General features: G+C 43.3%; 1 protein-coding gene across 3 annotated transcripts; it reads right to left on the minus strand.

Moving 5' to 3' along the window:
• Window positions 1-483: 483 nt before the first annotated feature.
• On the minus strand, window positions 484-21,667 carry LOC109881727 (cyclic AMP-responsive element-binding protein 1-like). 3 transcript variants are annotated; one of them, XM_020473843.2, is made up of 8 exons: window positions 21,536-21,667; window positions 5,838-5,927; window positions 3,348-3,494; window positions 3,044-3,144; window positions 2,806-2,954; window positions 2,410-2,592; window positions 2,033-2,189; window positions 484-1,802 (listed from the first exon to the last, which is right to left on the minus strand). In XM_020473843.2, exons 2-8 carry the CDS (start codon window positions 5,922-5,924, stop codon window positions 1,658-1,660), a joined length of 969 nt encoding a protein of 322 aa, XP_020329432.1. In that variant the 5' UTR covers window positions 5,925-5,927; window positions 21,536-21,667; the 3' UTR covers window positions 484-1,657. The 3 variants fall into 3 exon arrangements, with proteins under 3 accessions (XP_020329432.1, XP_020329431.1, XP_020329430.1); XM_020473842.2 differs by having other exon boundaries at window positions 3,348-3,515; XM_020473841.2 differs by having other exon boundaries at window positions 3,348-3,518.
• Window positions 21,668-23,414: the final 1,747 nt, after the last annotated feature.

Below are 23,414 nucleotides of genomic sequence, written 5' to 3' on the forward strand. Positions count from 1 at the left end.
CGGACTCTACCGGATGCATCTGATTTTCAGGGGGAATGGAAAGAGAGCCTGTGACGACACTTCCGTTTTCAGACGTTAACAAGCCGACACTCCATCTTAACTCCTCCTCCACATTTACAGGATTGGTTCAACAGTGCAGAAGAGAACCTCTCCTGACAGTTTCTTTTTCTCGTCAGGACCAGAAAGAGAGAAACGTCTGCTACGTTAGGTTAACAAATCCTAAAGATGAGCAGAGGAGTTTAAAAAAGGCCTTTTATCAGCTGGCATTGTGATAAGCCTGGTAAGCTAAAGGAATATAGATGTACTGTATGTTGTTTACATTTGATGTACTGCAGTGTATGATACAAATACGTAAATCTATATTGGTTTCATATTATGCATAAGATTTTTTTCTCCCAAATCAATAGAAATATCATAGCAAAATCTACACATGCTGTAGGCTCCATGTACAGTAATAATATCAAAAGAAAAATAACTCATATGTAATACAATATGGTACTACTTTATCCAATCATAAACAGAACACAAAGTATGTGACGTTGGAAGATGGATCCCAAGTCCTATGTAACCCTAGTAACGTATTGCTATGTCATATGTAATCATATGTATGCATGTACAGTCATTCACTCACTGTAAATATGTGTATGTATCTATGCCGGAGATAACAAAATGATCTATTCCAGCAACATTTACTGGGGTGAATTTCAGGCTGTGGAGTGTACTGACAATTGGTTCCTATCTGCAGATCTTAGTAGTTTCCTTTAGTAGTTATATGGGATCCAAATTCCACCGCCACCCAGCAACAACCTACATCTTTAGAGTGTAACAAAAGTTTATAAAATCTCAGATATCAACAAGTAACAAAGGGAAAAAAACACCCAAGACACTTGAAATGGAAGATGACTCTGAGTTGATGGGTTATCTTGATCATGGAGGTTTAACTCAAAACAACATGATCTGATCTCATCTGATCTACTGTGCAAAGCAATCTCATATACATGTCCTAACGGACTCCAATACCAGGGTTCTAGAAGCTGTCTTGACTTCCTTGTTTTGACCTCCTCTTGAGCTTATTGGACAGTCAGACACTAACCCTCTTGTTTGATTGGCTAACCATTGTTAGTGATTACATAAGAGGCTTCGGGTTAATAAAAAAACGACTAACGTTGTGGGAAGTCTGTGACTTGACTTCCCAGTAAACAAACCCCAAACAAGAAGCTTGAATAGTGTAAGAGTTAGTGTTTTGTTTCATCACGTTATCTCTGGATCCACAACTGACACATGAATCCTCATCTTTCGTGTTCCACGATGTGATAATATTGAGACATGTTGGGAGAGAAGATAAAAGAAAAGGTGGATAACAAGTGAGCGGGAGAAGAAGGAGTGGAAGCAAGAGGATGTGAGAGAGAAGACATGGTGAAAATAGATTGGATGGATGGGAGATTGGGGGACGTATTGGCTGGGGTGGTTGTGTTTACCTACAAAACTACAATTCCCACAAAGCACTGTCCGTCACTGATCTCCCGTCCATCAATCCATTTTCATTCTGTCTTCTCTCTCACATCCTCTTGCTTCTGATGTCAGGGGTCATGCCTGGGGGCAAACGCTTGGCAGAGTCTGTACAGGTCGGTGAGCAGTCTGATGGGGTAGTTTGGGGCTATTCAGATTTATGACAGTACAGGTCTTTAAGTGCTTTCAGTTCCTCTATCAGGGTTTTGTTCTGGTTTTCCAGCACAGCCACGCGGTTCTCCAGACACTTGACATACTCCTTCTTCTTCCTGCGACACTCGCGGGCCGCCTCTCTGTGTGGCACAACAAGGACCAAGACACAGTCAGGGAAACCTCCGGCTATTGGCTCAGTTAGTATGGGATGGTACACAGCATCTCTCTAGGATCTTGGTTACACTTTACTTAATGCAGACAGGTGTAGCGCTTTACTTGTAGCATGTATGAGCCCTTATAATGTTTGGCTAGATGGAGTTCCCAGTGGACCATAACCAGAGAGAACCTCACTCTGACTGTATGTCCTTACCTGTTCTTCATGAGTCTGACCTCTCTCTTGCGGGTAACTTCTACCTCTGGGCCCCCCTGGCCAGACAGGGCAGGGGAGGAAGCCATGACCACCCCAGAGGTGATGGTGCTGTTGGGGACCGTGCGGATCTGGTAGGCCTGCACATCTCCAGACGCAGCTGGGGAACAATGGCATGATCCAGGAGGTGAAATATGGAACCATCTGTTAGAAATCTACTACATTGCAGTTGCAATGGATTACTGATATACAGATGACCTGGCACCCAGGATAACTACTCATTATCTCTTTTAGATGTGCTCAAACTGATTCCATTCAAACACACCGTTGTCTGTTTGTGAGTTCAAAGAGGTAAGGCCAGTGTCTGCACTACCACTCACCTTGCACTACCACCTGGTTGCTGGGCACCAGGATCTGCTGGCCGTCCGAGGTCTGGGCGTACTGCAGGATGGTGGTGCCCTGCTGGGCGGCCGCAGCGTTAGACATGGTCAGGGTCTGCAGTCCCTGGACCGCATCTGTTCCGTTATTGGCCAACTGGATTGCACCACCTTGGGTGATGGCGACTGAGAGAGGAGAGGGAGGGGGAGGGAGAGATAGAAAGAAAGGGAGGGGGCGAGAGAGAATGCGAGAGAGAATGAGAGATATGAGAGAGAGTTTGTGAATAAGGTTGCAACATAAACAACTAAAGATCTTGCTTAAACTACCCTCTTACTGTAAATAAACTCTTTGTCAGTGACATTATTGAGTAAAAGAACGAAGGGTCAAAGGTAACGTACTGTACTGGCCACTGCTGGTCTGGTAGATAGGGCATGATGTGGGCATGGTAACCGTGGTGATGGCAGGCGCTAGGTCCTCCTCTGACTTCTCTTCCTCAATCCTGGGAACCCCCGGGGTGTCACCTGATGACAAGTCATTCAGGATCTTTCTGTTAGGGTCAGAGGGTCAAGACGTTAGATAAAACGCACACTAACAGTCGTCACAGTGCAGCATTATCACACAAACATCAAAGTGTACCTGTATGAGGGGCGTCGTGAGAGGATCTCTCTGCGTTTCTGAGAGTCAGTCACACTGTCCACTGACTCCTGGGAGTCTTCACTCTCTGCTATGTTGGAGATCTGAAACAGTTCAATCAGGTGTGTTAGTGCTGTGCAATAATACTAGCTCCATCACAGTATGTTCTTCTTGTGTCCTGTTGTGGTGGTCAGAGTTGTACCCAGGGTGCAAAGTTGGTGTATCTAAGCTAAAGTTGTAGGTATTTTTTTTATCTTAATGAGACAAACCTCTACAAATAAAAGGTTAGATGAGAAGGTCTACTCACCTGAACAGTCTGGACCTGTGGTGACTGTATGACCGAGGGCTGAGCAGCCTGGATGACCCCGTGAACCTGGACCGTCTGACCGTTGGGCAGCTGCACCAGGGTGACCGTAGGACCACTGGACGTGGCGTGGCCCGCTGCCATGGAAACCTGCAAAGCATAAACATAATCCTGCTGTCCAGGGGGGACACACCTATGACTAGAACCCCCGAGTCTCTCCTAGTATGGAAAAACTTGGGGTTTTCTGGGCCATACTACGTACGTTTATAAAATACATTATTTTGTGTCTGTATGGGTACAGTTGAATTCGGACGATTAAATACACCTTAGCCAAATACATTTAAAACACAGTTTTTCACAATTCCTGACATTTAATCTGAGTAAACATTCCCTGTCTTAGGTCAGTTAGGATCACCACTTTATTTTAAGAATGTGAAATGTCAGAATAAAAGTAGAGAGAATGATTTATTTCAGCTTTTATTGATTTCATCACATTCCCAGTGGGTCAGAAGTTAACATACACTCAATTAGTATTTGGTAGCATTGCCTTTAAATTGTTTAAACGTTTCAGGTAGCCTTCCACAAGCTTCCTACAATAAGTTGAGTGAATTTTGGCCCATTCCTCCTGACAGAGCTGGAGTAACTGAGTCAGGTTTGTAGGCCTCCTTGCTCACACACGCTTTTTCAGTTCTGCCCACAAATGTTTTATAGGATTGAGGTCAGGGCTTTGTGATGGCCACTCAAACACCTTGACTTTGTTGTCCTTAAAGCCATTTTGCCACAACTTTGGAAGTATGCTTGGGCTCATTGTCCATTTGGAAGACCCATTTGCGACCAAGCTTTAACTTCCTGACTGATGTCTTGAGATATTGCTTCAATATATCCACATAATTTTCCGTCCTCATGATGCCATCTATTTTGTGAAGTGCACCAGTCCCTCCTGCAGCAAAGCACCCCCACAACATGATGCTGCCAACACCGTGCTTCACGGTTGGGATGGTGTTCTTCAGGCTTGCAAGCCTCCCCCTTTTTCCTCCAAACATAACGATGTTCATTATGGCCAAACAGTTCTATTTTTGTTTCATCAGACAAGAGGACATTTCTCCAAGAAGTACGATCTTTGTCCACATGTGCAGTTGCAAACCGTAGTCTGGCTTTTTTTAATGGCGGTTTTGCAGCAGTGGCTTCTTCCTTGCTGAGTGGCCTTTCAGGTTATGTCGATATAGGACTCGTTTTACTGTGGATATGGATACGTTTGTACCGGTTTCCTCCAGCATCTTCACAAGGTCCTTTGCTGTTGTTCTGGGATTGATTTGCACTTTTCCCACCAAAGTACGTTTATCTCTAGGAGACAGAACACGTCTCTTTCCTGAGCGGTATGATGGCTGCGTGGTCCCATGGTGTTTATACTTGTGTACTATTGTTTGTACAGATGAACGTGGTACCTTCAGGCGTTTGGAAATTGCTCCCAAGGATGAACCAGACATGTGGAGGTCTACAATTTTCTTTCTGAGGTCATGGCTGATTTCTTTAGATTTTCCCATGATGTCAAGCAAAGAGGTACTGCGTTTGAAGGTAGGCCTTGAAATACAGCCACACCTCCAATTGACTCAAATTATGTCAATTAGCCTATCAGAAGCTTCTAAAGCCATGACATCATTTTATAGAATTTTCCAAGCTGTTTAAAGGCACAGTGAACTTAGTGCATGTAAACTTCTGACCCACTGGAATTGTGATACAGTGAAGTGTAATAATCTGTCTGTAAACAATTGTTGGGAAAATTACTTGTGTCATGCACAAAGTAGATGTCCTAACCGAATTGCCAAAACGATAGTTTGTTAACAAAAAATGTGTGGAGTGGTTGAAAAACCTAAGTGTGTGTAAACTTCCGACATCAACTATACGAATTTCTTGTGTGTATGTGAATGGAACGGTAGTGTGAGTGATGTAAGTATGTACAGTATATTCTGTGACATCCTACTGTCTCGGCTTGGTCACCTGGCCATTTTACTGTCTCCTGCTTGCATTCCAGCCATTACAATGAGCCATCCCCCTATAGCTCCTCCCACCAGCCTCCTCTGGTAGGTGACCAGATTTCTAGTACTACAGGGTTATGCTGATTACGTCTCTCTGTCAGTCATAGATCTCTGCCGTGTGTGTGGAGTGTCAGCACATACCCTATCAGTCAGTGAGTATGTAGTAGTGTGTAGCAGCAGTATGTGGTAGATGTAGCAGTGTGTGGTAGAGAGACAGGGAGGCAGTGTAGACTAACCTGTGGTTAGTCTGGTAGTAGTGATAAGGTGCTGTACCAGTATGTGGCAGGGTACTAACCTGTGAGTGGTAGTAGTGATGAGGTACTATACCAGTATGTGGCAGGGTACTAACCTGTGAGTGGTAGTAGTGATGAGGTACTATACCAGTATGTGGCAGGGTACTAACCTGTGAGTGGTAGTAGTGATGAGGTGCTGTACCAGTATGTGGCAGGGTACTAACCTGTGAGTGGGCAATCTGTTGGCTGTCTGTCTCTGACACGGCTGTGTCTCCTCCCTGCTGAACCTCTGCTGCCGACTCCATGGTCATCGGCTGTTGGGGAAAAGGGGAGCGGAGTACAAGAGGGTTACAGAAGACTTTCTGATGCATCTCTTATGATCAACAAGGAGAAAATCACAGTAATGCTAATGATCCTTTCAGCTGGTTTTTATTGAGAAAATGGTAATAGCCTTACTGCTTAGTAGTATTTTCTACAAGTAAATATTCTGAAGACTTCCAACACAAATGATAGTTAACTGATATTATCATGTAATATCACATTGTGATAAATGCATGTCATTAATCTTCCTGTAGAGTTCATTAGTCAATGGAAAGCTTCTCTCTGTCTGTTAGCCAAGTGTTTGTTTGTACACATCCATATACAACTACGACCACAGATGTCCTTCCAGTTTTTATGAATAAAGTAGCTAATAACTGAAATAAGACGTGTATAATGAGTCTGTTTATAACTGACAGAGTTGTATATGACGTGTGTCACTTAAATGTCAACATGATAGCTTGTACCTTCTGTGAAGTACAGCAGGGCGAAGATGTGACTGAGAGGTCGAGTGAAGGTTAATATGACACCGTCACAGACAGCACTCAAAGCTATTCCTGAGCTTTATCATAGTCTTCGACACTGAGTATACTTAAGCAATAAGGCCTGGGGGTGTGGTATATGGCCAATATACCATGACTACGGGCTGTTCTTAATCAAGACGCAACGCAGAGGGCCTGGATACAGCCCTTAGCCATGATATATTGGTCATATACCACAAACCCTGAAGTGCCTTATTGCTATTATAAACTGGTTACCAGAGCAGTACAAATAAATGTTGTCTCATACCCATGGTATATGATCTGATATATTCAATGGCGGTCAGCCAATCAGCATTCAGGGCTCGACCCACACAGTTTATAAAAAAACATTAAGATGCTTTTCCCATGACACAGACTGACCAGGTGAATCCAGGTGAAAGCTATGATCCCTTGTTGAGGTCACTTGTTAAATCCACTTCAAATCAGTGTAGATGAATGAGAGGAGACAGATGAAATAAAAGAGTGTTACGTCTTGAGACAATAGAGACATGGATTGTGCATGTGTGTGCCATTCAGAGGGTGAACGGGCAAGATACAGGATTTTGAAGTACCTTTAAACAGTTTATGCTGCTGGGTTTTTCACACTCAACGGTTGCCCATGTGTGTATCAAGAACTGTCCACCACAACATGGGCCAGCATCCCTGTGGAATGCTTTCGACACAGGGATATATATGTATATATATATATATATATATTAGGAAGTTGTGCTTAATGTTTTGTACACTCAATGTATATACTGTAAATATACAGTAGGTGTAAGTGAGGGAGTTAGGGCAACCCTTTGACAATGTCATTTATTTTAGGAATGTCCTGAGACAACCACTGGAAAACTGACGCCATGATTACCAAGAAAAAACCTTCCATTCTGGCTGAGGAATACCTTAGAGACCAACACTGTAGTGGAGTGAGGAAGTGGACCATTTCTGGGTTATAAACACATGAGCGCATCACACTACAGGTCTTCGCAGATCCACCTATACCTGGGTCTGATGTGATTGTCATGGGTCATCAGGTATGTGTAATTTCAACTGACTTGTTCGGAAGTACCAATATAGATCCAAACGTGACTGCTTCAGTAGAGAGAGAAAGAGAACAATGGTATAATTTATGCTACTGCTCTTTCCTTTTCATGAGAGTGTAGCTTGTTGTTGTTATTGGCCAATCATAGGTCATCAGAGCAGCAATAGGCTACAGTCATAGAGGCTCGCACCATGTTAAAGAAGAAGAACAGGCTACAATGACCAAGAGCCAACAGGTAGGCTGCTACTGTATATTCTGAATGGAGTTGTTGTTTGTAACTGTAGGATGGCCCAAAACAAATGACTTTTCTACTGCTTCCCTCCCTCCCTGTCCTCGGGTCCGTTCAGAACGTGTCTATATATATACAACAACAAAATATGCATATTGGGTCCGGGTGGGAAAGACACAGGTCGATTTCAAAATGGGTTCAACTTGTTGGACCTGTGAAGACCTCTACATCTCTCACACACACACGCTCCCTGGAGAAGTCATTCATTTCATTGTGTCACTTTCCTCCCTGCAGCTAGTGTGTGTCTGGGCAGCTGACGTTTCCCCCCAGTCCTCTGGGGCACCTTGTTCAGCAGAAGGCCTGTAGATCCACCTAATGGCTACATCTGAAATGACACCCTATCCCCTATACAGTGCACTACTTTTTAAGGATCATAGGGCTCTGGTCAAACATAGTGCACTATATAGGAGATAGTGTGCCATTATTTATGCATCCCAATTTCTTCCTTTTCTGAACTTTTAGACTTCAAAATGTTCACCAATAGGCAAGCTGCTGCTCGACTCCATGAGTCTGACCGACTCCGATACTTGGCAGGCATGCGCACTGCGAGAAACCCAATAATCAACATGTCATGCATTGGCTTTGTCCCCTACAGGCCATTTCTTCCCCTGCTTTCCAAAACCCTTTTCCCCCCTTCTCTACCACTGTCTTGTCAACATGCCATGTCTCCAGACTAGTCAGAGAAATGATTCACCACACACGAAACGACTGATGTGTTGTGACTTGTTGTGCTGCCAGTCTGGTTTGCCATCCCAACAGAGCTAGTTCTGTCAGAGAATTCCATGTTGGAAATCCACCTACTGCCAGTGAGCGTTGGCTGGCTGTTAGACATGGAAGTCTGGTTGTGGAGAGAGGGTCAGCAGCCACAAGCCCTCCTCTTCAGTGGTAAAGAAAGGTAATGGAAGAGGTGCCAGGTACAGACACAGGAAGAGAAACAGCCAAAGTCACTCACTCTGCCTTGTAAATCAAGTAGGCCAGCTGAAAAGTAAAAAATGGCTATTTTGTAAAAATTGCTATATTGCTAAATGTATGAAAACAAAAATGTGCTTTTTGGTCTTAATTTAAGGTTAGCCATTAGGGTTAGTAGTGTGGTTAAAGATTTGATGACTTTGTGGCTGTGCTAGCTAGAGTGACCACTGCTGAGCTGGCTCCAGAACAAGATTCATGATGAAAAATGCCAACCTGCTAGAAGATATGTAGGCGCAAGTCAGACAATTTGTATCCCCATAATGCAACACAATTGAAAAGGGGCCTTGACAAAAAGTGATCCTCTCGAAAGGCCACATTCAGTAGTGATGGGAAGTACGGCTCTTTTTATTGACTTGGATCTTTTAGACTCTTTCAGTCAAAATAACGAATATTTCGACTCATTTGGTTATTTTGGTTCAGTAATGCCCAGAACACGCTGGATCCCCTATCGGCGAACGATGAACTAAAAACTCAAAAGAATCATGATTCCTCAAGCCTCTCGTTCACCATATTGGAGCTCTCATCTTTATGGGATCTGACATCTGTGAGTGAAACGTATAAAACTGTGCGTGAAACTGTAATTGATAAGCATACAAATAAGGAATTTTTTTTTTGACATTTGAAACGAAGTCTAGGTGCGGCCGCCACCAGAATAGATTATCAACGGAATGGAATGTTTTGACTCCCCCAGGAGAGAGATTTGCCCAATAACGATTCATTCGAGTTTGAGTGTTGAGCAGAGGCAGGCTATGCATGTTTTGGTTCTACAAAGCTGAGTCCATTGACAACATTCAATAATCAATTGACTGCATTCACTCTTGCACCGTGTGATCATTTATCAGCTCTAAACATGCATTTTCCCTCTCTATGCTGCCTGCAGCATGATCTATTTCTTTGCGCGCACATGACAGACAGTTGGTGGTCAGAGCAGATGCTGAGCCCAATGATTTAAATATACACACTAGATTACTAATTAGGGGTGCTGTGTTGAAGGCACCATGCCTCCATCTTGGCACTCCCCCACCATCGTTTTGAAGCCACAATGCCTCCATCTTGGCACTCCCCCACCATAGTGTTGAAGCCACCATGCCTCCATCTTGGCACTCCCCCACCATCGTGTTGAAGCCACCATGCCTCCATCTTGGAACTCCCCCACCATTATGTTGAAGCCACAATGCCTCCATCTTGGCACTCCCTCACCATCGTGTTGAAGCCACCATGCCTCCATCTTGGAACTCCCCCACCATTATGTTGAAGCCACAATGCCTCCATCTTGGCTCTCCCACACCACTGTGTTGAAGCCACAATGCCTCCATCTTGGCTCTCCCCCACCATTGTGTTGAAGCCACAATGCCTCCATCTTGGCTCTCCCCCACCATTGTGTTGAAGCCACAATGCCTCCATCTTGGCTCTCCCCCACCATTGTGTTGAAGCCACCATGCCTCCATCTTGGCTCTCCCCCACCATTGTGTTGAAGCCACCATGCCTCCACCTTGGCTCTCCCACACCATTGTAAAAAAATATTTGGGAAACTATAGAAATGTCTACATTCATTTTTGCCAGATGTATTCTATTATAGACACCTTAATGCATATTTCTAAAAACATCTTAGATGACTAATGTTACTGTCTCCTCTACAACAACAACAAAAATACTTCAAGTTCATTCAGAAAGTATTCAGACCCCTTGACCTTTTTCCACATGTGGTTACGTTACAGCCTCATTCTACAATGGATTAAATCGTTTCCCCCCCCCCCCCCCTCGTCAATCTACACACAACACCCCATAATGACAAAGCAAAAAACAGTTTTTTTTCCTTTCTTTCCCGTCACAGAATTTATAACAAATAAAACTGAAATAATACATTTCCATTAGTATTCAGACCCTTTACTCAGTACTTTGTTGAGGCACTTTTTGCAGCGATTACAGCCTTGAGTCTTCTTGAGTATGATGCTACACGCTTGGCACCAGTGGTGTAAAGTAATTATGTAAAAATACTTTAAAGTACTACTTATGTCGTTTTTTGGGGGTATCTGTACTTTACTATTGATATTTTTGACAACTTTTACTTCACTACATTCCTAAAGAAAATAATATACTTTTTACTCATACATTTTCCCTGACACCCAAAAGTATTCGTTACATTTTGAATGCTTAGCAGGACAGGATAATTGTCTAATTCACACACTTATCAAGAGAACCTCCCTGGTCATCCCTACTGCCTCTGATCTGGAGGACTCACTAAACAGAGAACATCCCTGGTCATCCCTACTGCCTCTGATCTGGAGGACTCACTAAACAGAGAACATCCCTGGTCATCCCTACTGCCTCTGATCTGGAGGACTCACTAAACAGAGAACATCCCTGGTCATCCCTACTGCCTCTGATCTGGAGGACTCACTAAACAGAGAACATCCCTGGTCATCCCTACTGCCTCTGATCTGGAGGACTCACTAAACAGAGAACATCCCTGGTCATCCCTACTGCCTCTGATCTGGAGGACTCACTAAACAGAGAACCTCCCTGGTCATCCCTACTGCCTCTGATCTGGAGGACTCACTAAACAGAGAACCTCCCCGGTCATCCCTACTGCCTCTGATCTGGAGGACTCACTAAACAGAGAACATCCCTGGTCATCCCTACTGCCTCTGATCTGGAGGACTCACTAAACAGAGAACCTCCCTGGTCATCCCTACTGCCTCTGATCTGGAGGACTCACTAAACAGAGAACCTCCCTGGTCATCCCTACTGCCTCTGATCTGGAGGACTCACTAAACAGAGAACCTCCCTGGTCATCCCTACTGCCTCTGATCTGGAGGACTCACTAAACAGAGAACATCCCTGGTCATCCCTACTGCCTCTGATCTGGAGGACTCACTAAACAGAGAACATCCCTGGTCATCCCTACTGCCTCTGATCTGGAGGACTCACTAAACAGAGAACCTCCCTGGTCATCCCTACTGCCTCTGATCTGGAGGACTCACTAAACAGAGAACCTCCCTGGTCATCCCTACTGCCTCTGATCTGGAGGACTCACTAAGCACATGCTTTGTTTGTAAATGATGGTGTTGGTCTCCCAGTCCCCTGCCACTAAAAAACATCCCCACAGCATGATGCTGCCACCACCATGCTTCACAGTAGGGATGGTACCAGGTTTCCTCCAATCTTGGTTTCATCAGACCAGAGAATGTTGTTTCTCATGGTCTGAGAGTCTTTTGGCAAACTACAAGCGGCTGTCATATGCCTTTTACTGAGGAGTGGCCTCCGTCCGGACAATTCCTTCAACCTCATGGCTTGGTTTTTGCTCTGACATGCACTGTGGCACCTTATATAGACAGGTGTTTGCCTTTCCAAATCATTTGAATTTACCACAGGTGGACTCCAATCAAGTTGTAGAAACAAGGATGATCAATGTAAACAGGATGCACCTGAGCTAAATTTGGAGTTTCATAGCAAACGGTCTGAATACTTACGTAAATAAGGTATTTCTGTTTTTTGCAAACATTTCTAAAAACCTGTTTTTGCTTTGTCATTATGGGGTATTGTGTGTAGATTGATGAAGAACATATTTAATCCATTTTAGAGTAAGGCTGTAATGTAACAAAATGTGGAAAAGGGGAAGGGGTCTGAATCGTTTCCGAATGCACCGTAACTTTGTCCTCAAAACCTTTAACTGAAATCGTGTAGAATTCCATGTATTCCTATAGACGGATTGGTTGTTTAGCAACAAAACTGAGGTGTGCGCAACTATGGGGTCAAAACAGACTGTGGTCGGCTTAAGATTGTTGACAACATGTAAACTATATTTTGCATCCAATGTTTATTGAAAACATAAATAATCTTGCACAATGAGCACCTGCTGTGATTGTTATAGCAAATTGTAGCCATATTAGCATTAACATGAAATCAAGTGAAAACACCTCTAAACAAGACATGTTATCAAGAACAAGATGAAACTGGTCACTTACGATTCCCCACATGACAGTTCCTTGTAATTGTTGGTAGCTACCTGGCCATCCGGAATGACAACAACTCACAGACTTCTGCCCTATTGAAGCGCACACATGGTTTTCCCAACATTGTCAGCTAATCCATCTAGGAGGAGTGCAAATATGGCTGACCCGTGAAGAGGTAGAGGTAAAGATTTTTATAACTAACCCAAGATAGACCAGAGCCTTTCGTTTCCAATGGGAGGAAATGAATCATATTGGGCAGAACAAGCAAGGAGGTGGGTGGGGCCAAACACAAGCTAGTGAGATCCTATTGGTTGTATCATTTATTTGTATATTTCCGTTATAGCTGTGAAGTGCGTGTGCAATAACTCAATTCACCCTTCATTCCTTCTAAACGCAATTTTCAGAAACTTTGGCAAAGGGTAAAGTCTACAAAACACAGTCCACTCTTTTTGTTACACATTCTAGTTTTGGAAACTGTATGGAGATCAAATGTTTCATCAATAAGAAAATTAGCAGAATGTCGGCCAAAATCCATCTCGCTCCATCTTCTCCCACTGCTGGCCATATTTGGAAGTGAGTGGAAACGCCAGCTGTATGCTTCAAATGTTTTACTCTGGTGAAATATCTGGTTTATTGGTCAATCTGTGGTAGTGGCATCACAATATGGCGACCGGAGTATGGGCGAGTGGGTATTTTGAAAGCGCCCTGCTATAGTTTAGACTGAGCTGTGTTTTTTACTGCGCAACTACCGTACATTGAGCTATTATACTGCCAGCTCGGGGGTTTGAACTCGCAACCTTCCGGTTACTAGTCCAACGCTCTAACCACTAGGCTACGCTGCCGCCCCTCCCGGGGAACAGTGGGGTTAACTGCCTTGTTCAGGGGCAGAACGTAGGGCCGGGCGATATGGCCAAAAGATTATATCACAGTATTTGTTTTATTTAAATGGACGGTATTTTTAGTTTTTGAATAATACATTTCTACATTTGCTTTATGAGTAGTGAGTGATCCTAGGGTGCTTTATGAGTAGTGAGTGATCCCAGGGTGCTTTTGAGTAGTGAGTGATCCTAGGGTGCTTTATGAGTAGTGAGTGATCCTAGGGTGCTTTATGAGTAGTGAGTGATCCCAGGGTGCTTTATGAGTAGTGAGTGATCCTAGGGTGCTTTATGAGTAGTGAGTGATCCCAGGGTGCTTTATGAGTAGTGAGTGATCCCAGGGTGCTTTATGAGTAGTGAGTGATCCCAGGGTGCTTTATGAGTAGTGAGTGATCCCAGGGTGCTTTATGAGTAGTGAGTGATCCTAGGGTGCTTTATGAGTAGTGAGTGATCCCAGGGTGCTTTATGAGTAGTGAGTGATCTCAGGGTGCTTTATGAGTAGTGAGTGATCCCAGGGTGCTTTATGAGTAGTGAGTGATCCCAGGGTGCTTTATGAGTAGTGAGTGATCCTAGGGTGCTTTATGAGTAGTGAGTGATCTCAGGGTGCTTTATGAGTAGTGAGTGATCCTAGGGTGCTTTATGAGTAGTGAGTGATCCCAGGGTGCTTTATAAGTAGTGAGTGATCCCAGGGTGCTTTATGAGTAGTGAGTGATCTCAGGGTGCTTTATGAGTAGTGAGTGATCCTAGGGTGCTTTATGAGTAGTGAGTGATCCCAGGGTGCTTTATGAGTAGTGAGTGATCTCAGGGTGCTTTATGAGTAGTGAGTGATCCTAGGGTGCTTTATGAGTAGTGAGTGATCCTAGGGTGCTTTATGAGTAGTGAGTGATCCTAGGGTGCTTTATGAGTAGTGAGTGATCCCAGGGTGCTTTATGAGTAGTGAGTGATCCCAGGGTGCTTTGTGAGTAGTGAGTGATCGTAGGGTGCTTTATGAGTAGTGAGTGATCCTAGGGTGCTTTATGAGTAGTGAGTGATCCCAGGGTGCTTTATGAGTAGTGAGTGATCCTAGGGTGCTTTATGAGTAGTGAGTGATCCTAGGGTGCTTTATGAGTAGTGAGTGATCCTAGGGTGCTTTATGAGTAGTGAGTGATCCTAGGGTGCTTTATGAGTAGTGAGTGATCCCAGGGTGCTTTATGAGTAGTGAGTGATCTCAGGGTGCTTTATGAGTAGTGAGTGATCCTAGGGTGCTTTATGAGTAGTGAGTGATCCCAGGGTGCTTTATGAGTAGTGAGTGATCTCAGGGTGCTTTATGAGTAGTGAGTGATCCTAGGGTGCTTTATGAGTAGTGAGTGATCCTAGGGTGCTTTATGAGTAGTGAGTGATCCTAGGGTGCTTTATGAGTAGTGAGTGATCCTAGGGTGCTTTATGAGTAGTGAGTGATCCCAGGGTGCTTTGTGAGTAGTGAGTGATCCTAGGGTGCTTTATGAGTAGTGAGTGATCCTAGGGTGCTTTATGAGTAGTGAGTGATCCTAGGGTGCTTTATGAGTAGTGAGTGATCCCAGGGTGCTTTATGAGTAGTGAGTGATCCTAGGGTGCTTTATGAGTAGTGAGTGATCCTAGGGTGCTTTATGAGTAGTGAGTGATCCTAGGGTGGCAACACATACATTCTAAGTGATTTCAAATGGGGCTTTCTCCATTCTGATGGTTTTATAGTGTTCAATTCAACACCTTTATAATTTCTTCATTTCCTGCACTCAATTGCAGTGGTGGAAAAAATATCAAATGTTCATACTTGAGTAAAAGTAAAGATACCTTAATAGAAAATGACTCAAGTGAAAGTCATCCAGTAAAATCCTATTTGAGTAAAAGTTCAAAAGTTTTTGTTTTTAAATGTACTTAAGTATCAAAAGTAAAATAATAAATAATTTCAAATTCCTTACATTAAGCTAACCAAATGGCCACAATGTTCTTGTTTTTTATTTAAGGATAGCCAGGGGCATTCTCCAACACTCACACATAATTGACAAACAAAGCATTTGTGTTTAGTGATTCCGTCAGATCAGAGGCAGTAGATGACCAGGGACGTCCTCTTGACAAGTGCGTGAATTGACCTGTCCTTCTAAGCATTCAAAATGTAACAGAATACTTTTAGGTGTCAGGGAAAATGTATGGAGTAAAAAGTACACTATTTTCTTTACGAATGTAAGAAAGTAAAAGTAAAAGTTGTCAAAAAGAAAAAATAGTAAAGTAAAGCACAGATACCAAAAAATAAAATGACGTTAGTACTTGAAAGTATTTTTACTTAAGTACTTTACACCACTGCTCATTTGAGGTCATTTCCACACTGCCACGTAGGGCTGCACACTGCCACGTAGCCACGTAGGGCTGCACACTGCCACGTAGGGCTGCACACTGCCACGTAGGGCTGCACACTGCCACGTAGGGCTGCACACTGCCACGTAGGGCTGCACACTGCCACGTAGGGCTGCACACTGCCACGTAGGGCTGCACACTGCCACGTAGGGCTGCACACTGCCACGTAGGGCTGCACACTGCCACGTAGGGCTGCACACTGCCACGTAGGGCTGCACGATATGGGCAAATCTAGGACTTCTTTTTAACCAAATGTTGCAATTGCGATTTGACTTGCGAATTAGAGCAAAACTGTTGGAATCATGGAAATAGAATGACTATTCTAATTCTATATTTAGAATATAATAGTGGGCACTTTGAATACAGTGTTGTTTGAGATGACAACAAATTCAAATGCCAGGGAAGAGTTACTGTGACAGGGTAGGAACTAAAGTGTTGATTAGTGTTTCCTAGGGGACCCTATAAGCTTTGGCGACATTGCATGTTCTCTCTTAGCTACTTCATATAGCTAACCTATTCTTGCTTTGCATATTCCTCTTCGATTTAGAAGATACTGTTGCACAAACAACATACTGATTAGGTCTACACCATCATTGCTATTATCATGCTGTATTAGCTAGCTACGTTTGCTCTTACTCAGTACATTTATTAGCTAGCTAGCTATTACCATTAGCGGCAAACAATTAGCGTCTCACAAGATTTAGGGCAACGTCCTAAGAAAAGACAAACTAGCTGTTTGCTGATGTAAGAAACAGAAACTAATAGTGTCACTATAGAACGCTAGTTGGTTTATATTAAGAAGCAAAGAGAAAACAGCATCGCTGTCATCAACACTGTTGCATGTGCTGCATTGACCCTGATGGGTTGTTCGAGAACGAGTCGGCTCTAAGAGGCGGCTCTTGAAGGTGAACGTTGAGAGCCGGCTCGCATATCAGAAGAGCCGAATCTATTTATTAAATTATTACAAAATTAAGATATGAATAATCAAAAGATTTAAATTCATAGAATTAACTGATTTAAAGAACGAAAAAAAAAAAAAAAAAATATAGGCTTTAAATGCTCAAGCTCACACACATCCGTTCTGACTGTCTGCTCAGACTAACAGCCTCACCTGTTGTTCCTGTCAATCAGACACCCAGTGTCAACCAATGAACCAAAGATGGGCAAGGGAGGGCCAAGCAAACTCACTCACAGTCACACACTTAGCAGCCGAGGCGAGAAAGGACAGCTGGAAAAAAAACTGCTGGAAAATGAGTCGGAAGCACAGTAGCATTTGGATGCATTTTAAAAATGTAGACAATGTTAGAGCACAGTGTAGAATTTGCCAAAACATGGACCAGTTTATGCCAAAGCCTATGTCTGTAGCAAAACAAGGCCAAATTTATACTGCATTGGCTAAAATGATTGCCACCGATTTCCAGCCATTTTCAATCGTGGAGGACAGAGGTTTCAGAAATTATAGCAATAGTCTAAATCCAATGTACACAATTCCACGCAGGAAAACCCTTTCAAAATCACTTATTCCACAACTGTACGAGAGCACACAAGCTTCAGTGCGAGAAAGAGTCCAAAAAGCTACTGCAGTTTGCCTTATTGCTGACTGCTGGACATCAAGGGTAATAATGTAACAGGTCAGTTACATGTCACTTAATTGAAGATTTTTCAATGTCTAGCTGTCTTCTGGGCTGCTTTGAGTTCAGCAACAGACACACCACAGAGAACTTGGCAGAGGAACTGTTGAGAGTGGCCAGAGAATGGCAAGTAGATGGAAAAGGGGTCTGTTGTGTTAGCGACAATGCAGCGAACATAACCAAAGCTATGAACATTTTTAAATGGACCCATCACCCATGTCTTGCCCACACAAGCAACCTGATAGTAAGAGATGCTCTGAAGGTGATAAAGCCCACTGTGGACAAAGTGAAAGCAGCTGTGGAATGCTTCCACAGGAGCACAGTAGGTGCTGAAAAACTAAAGTCTACACAACGCCAGATGGGGATGCCTGAGTTGAGGCCTAAACAAGACTGCACTACAAGGTGGAATTCAACATTTTATAAGTTGAAGCGGTTTCTTGAGTCAAAGGATGCTATCATGTCTACCCTGGCCATTGCACCTGTTGATGTTCTGACCCAAGAGGAATGGGAGGTGGTGGAGGAGGTGTGCAGAGTCCTGGAACCCTTTGAGCAGGTCACTGTGGAGATCAGTGAAGTGGTACAGTAAGCAGTTATTACTACATCATTATTTAATCCAGTATTATATATGTATATGAGCAGTAGATGAGAATGTAGTATCAGTAGACAAAACATGAACCTGAACTAATAAGTTACTGTTCTCTCTTTTCAGCTATGTGACAGCCTCAAAAATGATACTCCTGTGTAAGGGTCTGCAGCCAATCACAGCCAGCCGCCAGAGAGAAGCAAATGCAACCACGTGTGACATAGAGTTGATGGACACCCTATGTTCATCAATGGACAGAAAGTTCCACACAATGGAATATAATCACGTGCCATCAGAAACCGCTGCACTTGACCCCAGGTTTAAGAAGCTAGCCTTCAATGATGCCAGAGAGATGGTGAGGCTCTTCAAAGAATAACCTCAGCAGCAGGGAGGGACAGCCCAAGCAGTCAGCTGGTTCAGGCACCAGGGCAACAGGAAGAAGAGGGATCAGATGGAGCAGAAGCACCAGCAGTAGTGCCACAAACGTCTGCTGTTTGACGAGAGAGCAACTGGGGATGCAGCTTGAAGGAATCCCTCAGTAGATGCCATAATGGAGGTCCGATCCTATTTGGAGGAGCCAGATCCTCTGAGCTGGTAAAAGAACAAGGCCTCTGTCTACCCATGGATTACTAAAGTCATGACAGGGAGACTCTGCATAGTGGCCACATCCGTTCCCTCTGAGAGGGTCTTCTCGAAAACAGGACAAATAACTACTGAGAGAAGAAACCGCATCAGTCCCTCGAAAGTGAATCTCTCATAAAAGAAAAATCTGGTCAGCATTGCTGTGTGCTGCTGGTTATAACATGGCAGTAAAGAAGAAAGAGAAGAAGGACCAGTTTAATGTTTTCAGTGGGATGCTGCAGTTCTGCACATTATTTATGTTTTCTTTGATATGGTACAATATTCTATTATCATGTTGTTCAGATTGTATTAGATTTTAATGGTTAGATTTATATGCACTTTTTTATATACATTAAAAAGTTATACTTTAAATGCAAATGTTTAATAGCATTCTTTTTCATAACAAACCAATGCATTTCTAACTAAATACATTGTGGTTAAGGTAGAGTATGATTTAATTTAATTATTTCATTTTAATTATTTTAACACCAATCATAGTCAAACTATCGCAAACTGTTTTTACTTGAAAAAAATATATTTTTCTTTTTCTTCTAAAGAGCCGTTTGGGAGCAAAAGAGCCGGCTCTTTTGGGTGAGCTGAGCCGAACGAGCCGGCTCACTGAAAAGAGCCGGAATGCCCATCACTACCATGCAGACTGAACACTAGTCTCGTCTTCGGTTGAGGAACATCAAATGCGCTCCTTGAGTGACAGGGGGCGTGGCTAGGTCTGTGTTGAAAGTGGCGCAGAGAGAAAGAGAGATGATTTAAGTTGCGAAGTAAAATATAAAAATGGACATTGCACATGGCGTCTCACATTTAACAAAGCAAACATTCAAATACCGGTATAGAAGGTAAAGTAAATACCCAAATCGGTCCCTGCACAAATACTGGTATATAATAAAATACGATATACTGCCCCTTCCTATCAGAACGACACATTTTTACCTTGTCAGCTTGTGGATTTGATCCAGCAACCTTACGGTTACTGGCCCAACACTCAAACCACTAGGCTACCTGCCGCCTCATGAACGTTCCATTGATAGTAGACTATGTATCAACGTGACATCTACACGGTTATCAGTATTAGTTATTTCTTGTGTAGGCTGCTATCCTGCTTGAAGTAAAATCACGCGAGAGAAAAAAAATATGGCCAAGTTAGCAACCGGCAGCAACACAACCTTGATACCCAGCAGGCATGGCTCCCGAGTGGCGCAGCGGTCAAAGGCACGGCATCTCAGTGGTAGAGGCGCCACTACAGACCTTGGTTCGAATCCAGGCTGTATCACAACCATAGGGTGGCGCACAATTGGCCCAGCGTCGTTCGGGTTAGGCTGTCATTGAAAATAAGAATTTGTCCCTTAACTACTTGCATAGTTATATATATTTTGAAGGCTGCAGGAATCACTTCAAGTAAACTGGCACGTCGATACAGCACTGGTCGCCTGCCTATCGTCTCGTCGCGCAGCCCAATCAGCCATGCAAAACGGTCAGGAGTGGCAACAAATCTGCCCAATTAGATGATTTGTTTTTCATACACCCACTCCGGCCGCCATATTGGACTGCAGCTACCCCATGCTTGGCCTCTCAATGGCCAACATATAGCATCAGCAATCCTGGGTTTATATACATAATTGACTGAGCCGGAGGAGCGCGTAATTGTGCTGTTCAATTCAATGCGGCCAGCAGGTCAAACGAACGAGTCACTCTGAAAATCGAAGCATATCTCTCGAGTCAGGAAAAAGTCGTTCATGAAGAACGAACCGTCCACGAACTGCACATCACTCTAGCAATCAGTAGATTAGAGAATAGGCTAAACTCAGTGACAAGGCAGAGAGCCACATGGAGAGTGGGTCCAACGCCTCTGTGTGACATACAATACATATAGGTTACCATTGGTTTTACCTTTAGTTCAAGATCATTTAGGTCAACTTTTGGGCGCAATATGAAACAATATAATTCTGTATAATAAGTAAATATCCAAAATGGACCTGCAAAAAAAAAAACAGTGGCCTGTGTTTGAGGTTTCGACTAGACTACACTTGCTTAAGATTGTTTTGGCAAACAAAACGACTAGAAACAAAGAGACTAGTATGACGGGACATATTATTGTAGGGACATATTGTAGCGACCCAGGCATTTAGACACATAAACCACATCCAAATCTGGGCTCGTATCTAAGTTAATTTATTTTAGACAAGGCAAGCAACAACGCCAAAAATGTCATAATTTCATATTATGGAACCGATACATAATCTTGCACTTTAAGAATTGAAGTTCAAGAATACCCTGATTTTTCGTAACAAACATTATATAGCAGTCGAGTTTGGTTTAACCCCTACATTTTGTAGGCTACATGCAATCTAGTCAGCTACCTTTTCATTGCTATTCTACAGGCTAGGCTGCTGGGCAAGACCAAATACGCGCAAATTAGCCTTCAATCTTTATAGGGACAGACTATGATTTCATGACAGGGCGAATTTGCTTGTAAAATCGCATCACATAATATGCAGTCCAAACAAGCAACGTCCCACTCGATCCTGCTGGCGGGCTAGCCTACTCCTCATTCCCTGTCTTTTTCCAGGTTACTCGCCGCCGCAGCAGCCTCCCCTCCCTCCATGTCTGCATGACTGCCTGTAACAAGCCCGCCGCCATGATCTCTTTGTCCCTCCGGGCCGAACCCGGACAGGTTATATGTTATTTGGGACGCGCATTGTCTCTCTTCCTCCCGGACACTAGTCTTCTCTTACCGATACAGACTCCCTCCGTCACTCCCGGGCCCTCGGAGCTCCACTTTTATTCAGGCCGACACGTAAGAGACCGCGTCAGGCTACACCTCCGTCGCGTCACCGAGAACAACAACAGAGAACGAGAGGGAGGAAAATCAAATCGTCAGCGGCACAATCGAGAACAACCGAATTATAAGCGGAACAAGCCGAATGGATGACGGAGTTAACCGAAGTGATCCCGAAAGTGAGCGGAAAATAACGAACATTTAGGCTAGACACGTTGCACTCAAACGCTGTCCAATTTGTAATCTTTCGGTTACAAATTTTTTTTTAAAACATTTTGGGAGGTTACTCTGTAGCTACTAGTTGGCACCCGCCAAGTACAATTGTTAGGATGTGGCTACCTGTAGTTTGTATTTATTATTGATCTTAACTAAATAAAAAAACAAGACTAATAATTGCTACCATTGACAGTGTAGGAACAGGGGTGTAGTGGTACCTGGAGCACAGGTACCACTACTTTTTTCTATTTGAGAATACATGGAGCTGGTTAAACTATTTCTGGAAAATTAATAAGGATAAATTCTAAATACATTTTGTTTAATTACCACTAACATTCAATGAAAAACAAGAGAAAGACAAACCAAATAAATATGTATAGCAGCCTAGATGTAACGGGCTTCCTCCTCTTCGTCTGAGGAGGAGTAGGAGTAAGGAGCGGACCAAAGCGCAGCGTGGTAAGTGTTCATGATGTAATCTTTAATGAAAACTAACTGAACACTGAAATACAAAACAATAACGTGAACTAATGAAAACCAAAACAGTACCGTGTGGACCAAACACCCACAAACCAAAAGTGAAACCCAGGCTACCTAAGTATGATTCTCAATCAGAGACAACTAACGACACCTGCCTCTGATTGAGAACCATACTAGGCCGAACACAAAAACAAACATAGAAAAACAAACATAGACTGCCCACCCCAACTCACGCCCTGACCATACTAAAACAAAGATATAATAACAGAACTATGGTCAGAACGTGACACTAGAGGTAAGTAAATTAGGATTTTGTCCCTGTCTTTTCTCTGGCGGCGAGAATAATGAAAGACTGTAGGCTACATGTGTGCTCGTTTAGTAAAGAATGATTCATTAGCATTTTACATTAGAGAACCAAATATAATAGCATAGCATAGTAGGCCTATAATGTTATTGTTACACCAAAAATAATTCCTGAGTAGGATGTCAGGTGTTGTTGCTGTCATGTTTGACAGCCATTTGAGAGCCATGCATGCTGTCTTTACAATTGTCTGAGGTGTGGTTTTGGAGCTGGTGGTGGTGGTGGGTGGGGGGGGGGTGGTATTAATGTATTAATGTACATATAGGTACACAAATAATGGTTGGTGTTAGTGTTTTTTTTCTTAATGTCACTTCAAATGTGTGAAATAACTGTCAAGACAGCAAGAGGGCGGTATAAAACCACTATATTTGGGATTGCCTGGTTACTGACAACACACTTTCTGTCCAGGTGGGGGCAGCATATCACAGTGTACAGGATAAGGACCCGTGGTTTCCAGTCTCAACCTCCTGCTGCCTGTTCAAGTGGGGGGATGCAGCTTCTGCCATGGATCTGTGAGTTTATCAAGGCAATTCTTTTTATAATCCTCCAGATGCTTGTTTCTACGTGTTTTATCTGTGTAATACTGCTTTACGGATACAAGACATAAAAAACTGCTTTTTATTGTGACATGAAACACATTGTTTGGGGAATTGACCCTGCCTCGTTAATGACCAACAGTGAATTTGCAGCTGTTTGGCTAAAACCTCAAAGGAGAAAAAAATAAAAATTTTGACCAAGAGGTGAAATGATCTTTTACAAGAGGGACTTAGTGGGCTTTAAA

The sequence above is a fragment of the Oncorhynchus kisutch genome, linkage group LG26 (assembly GCF_002021735.2).
Source record: "Oncorhynchus kisutch isolate 150728-3 linkage group LG26, Okis_V2, whole genome shotgun sequence".
NCBI lineage: Eukaryota > Metazoa > Chordata > Actinopteri > Salmoniformes > Salmonidae > Oncorhynchus > Oncorhynchus kisutch.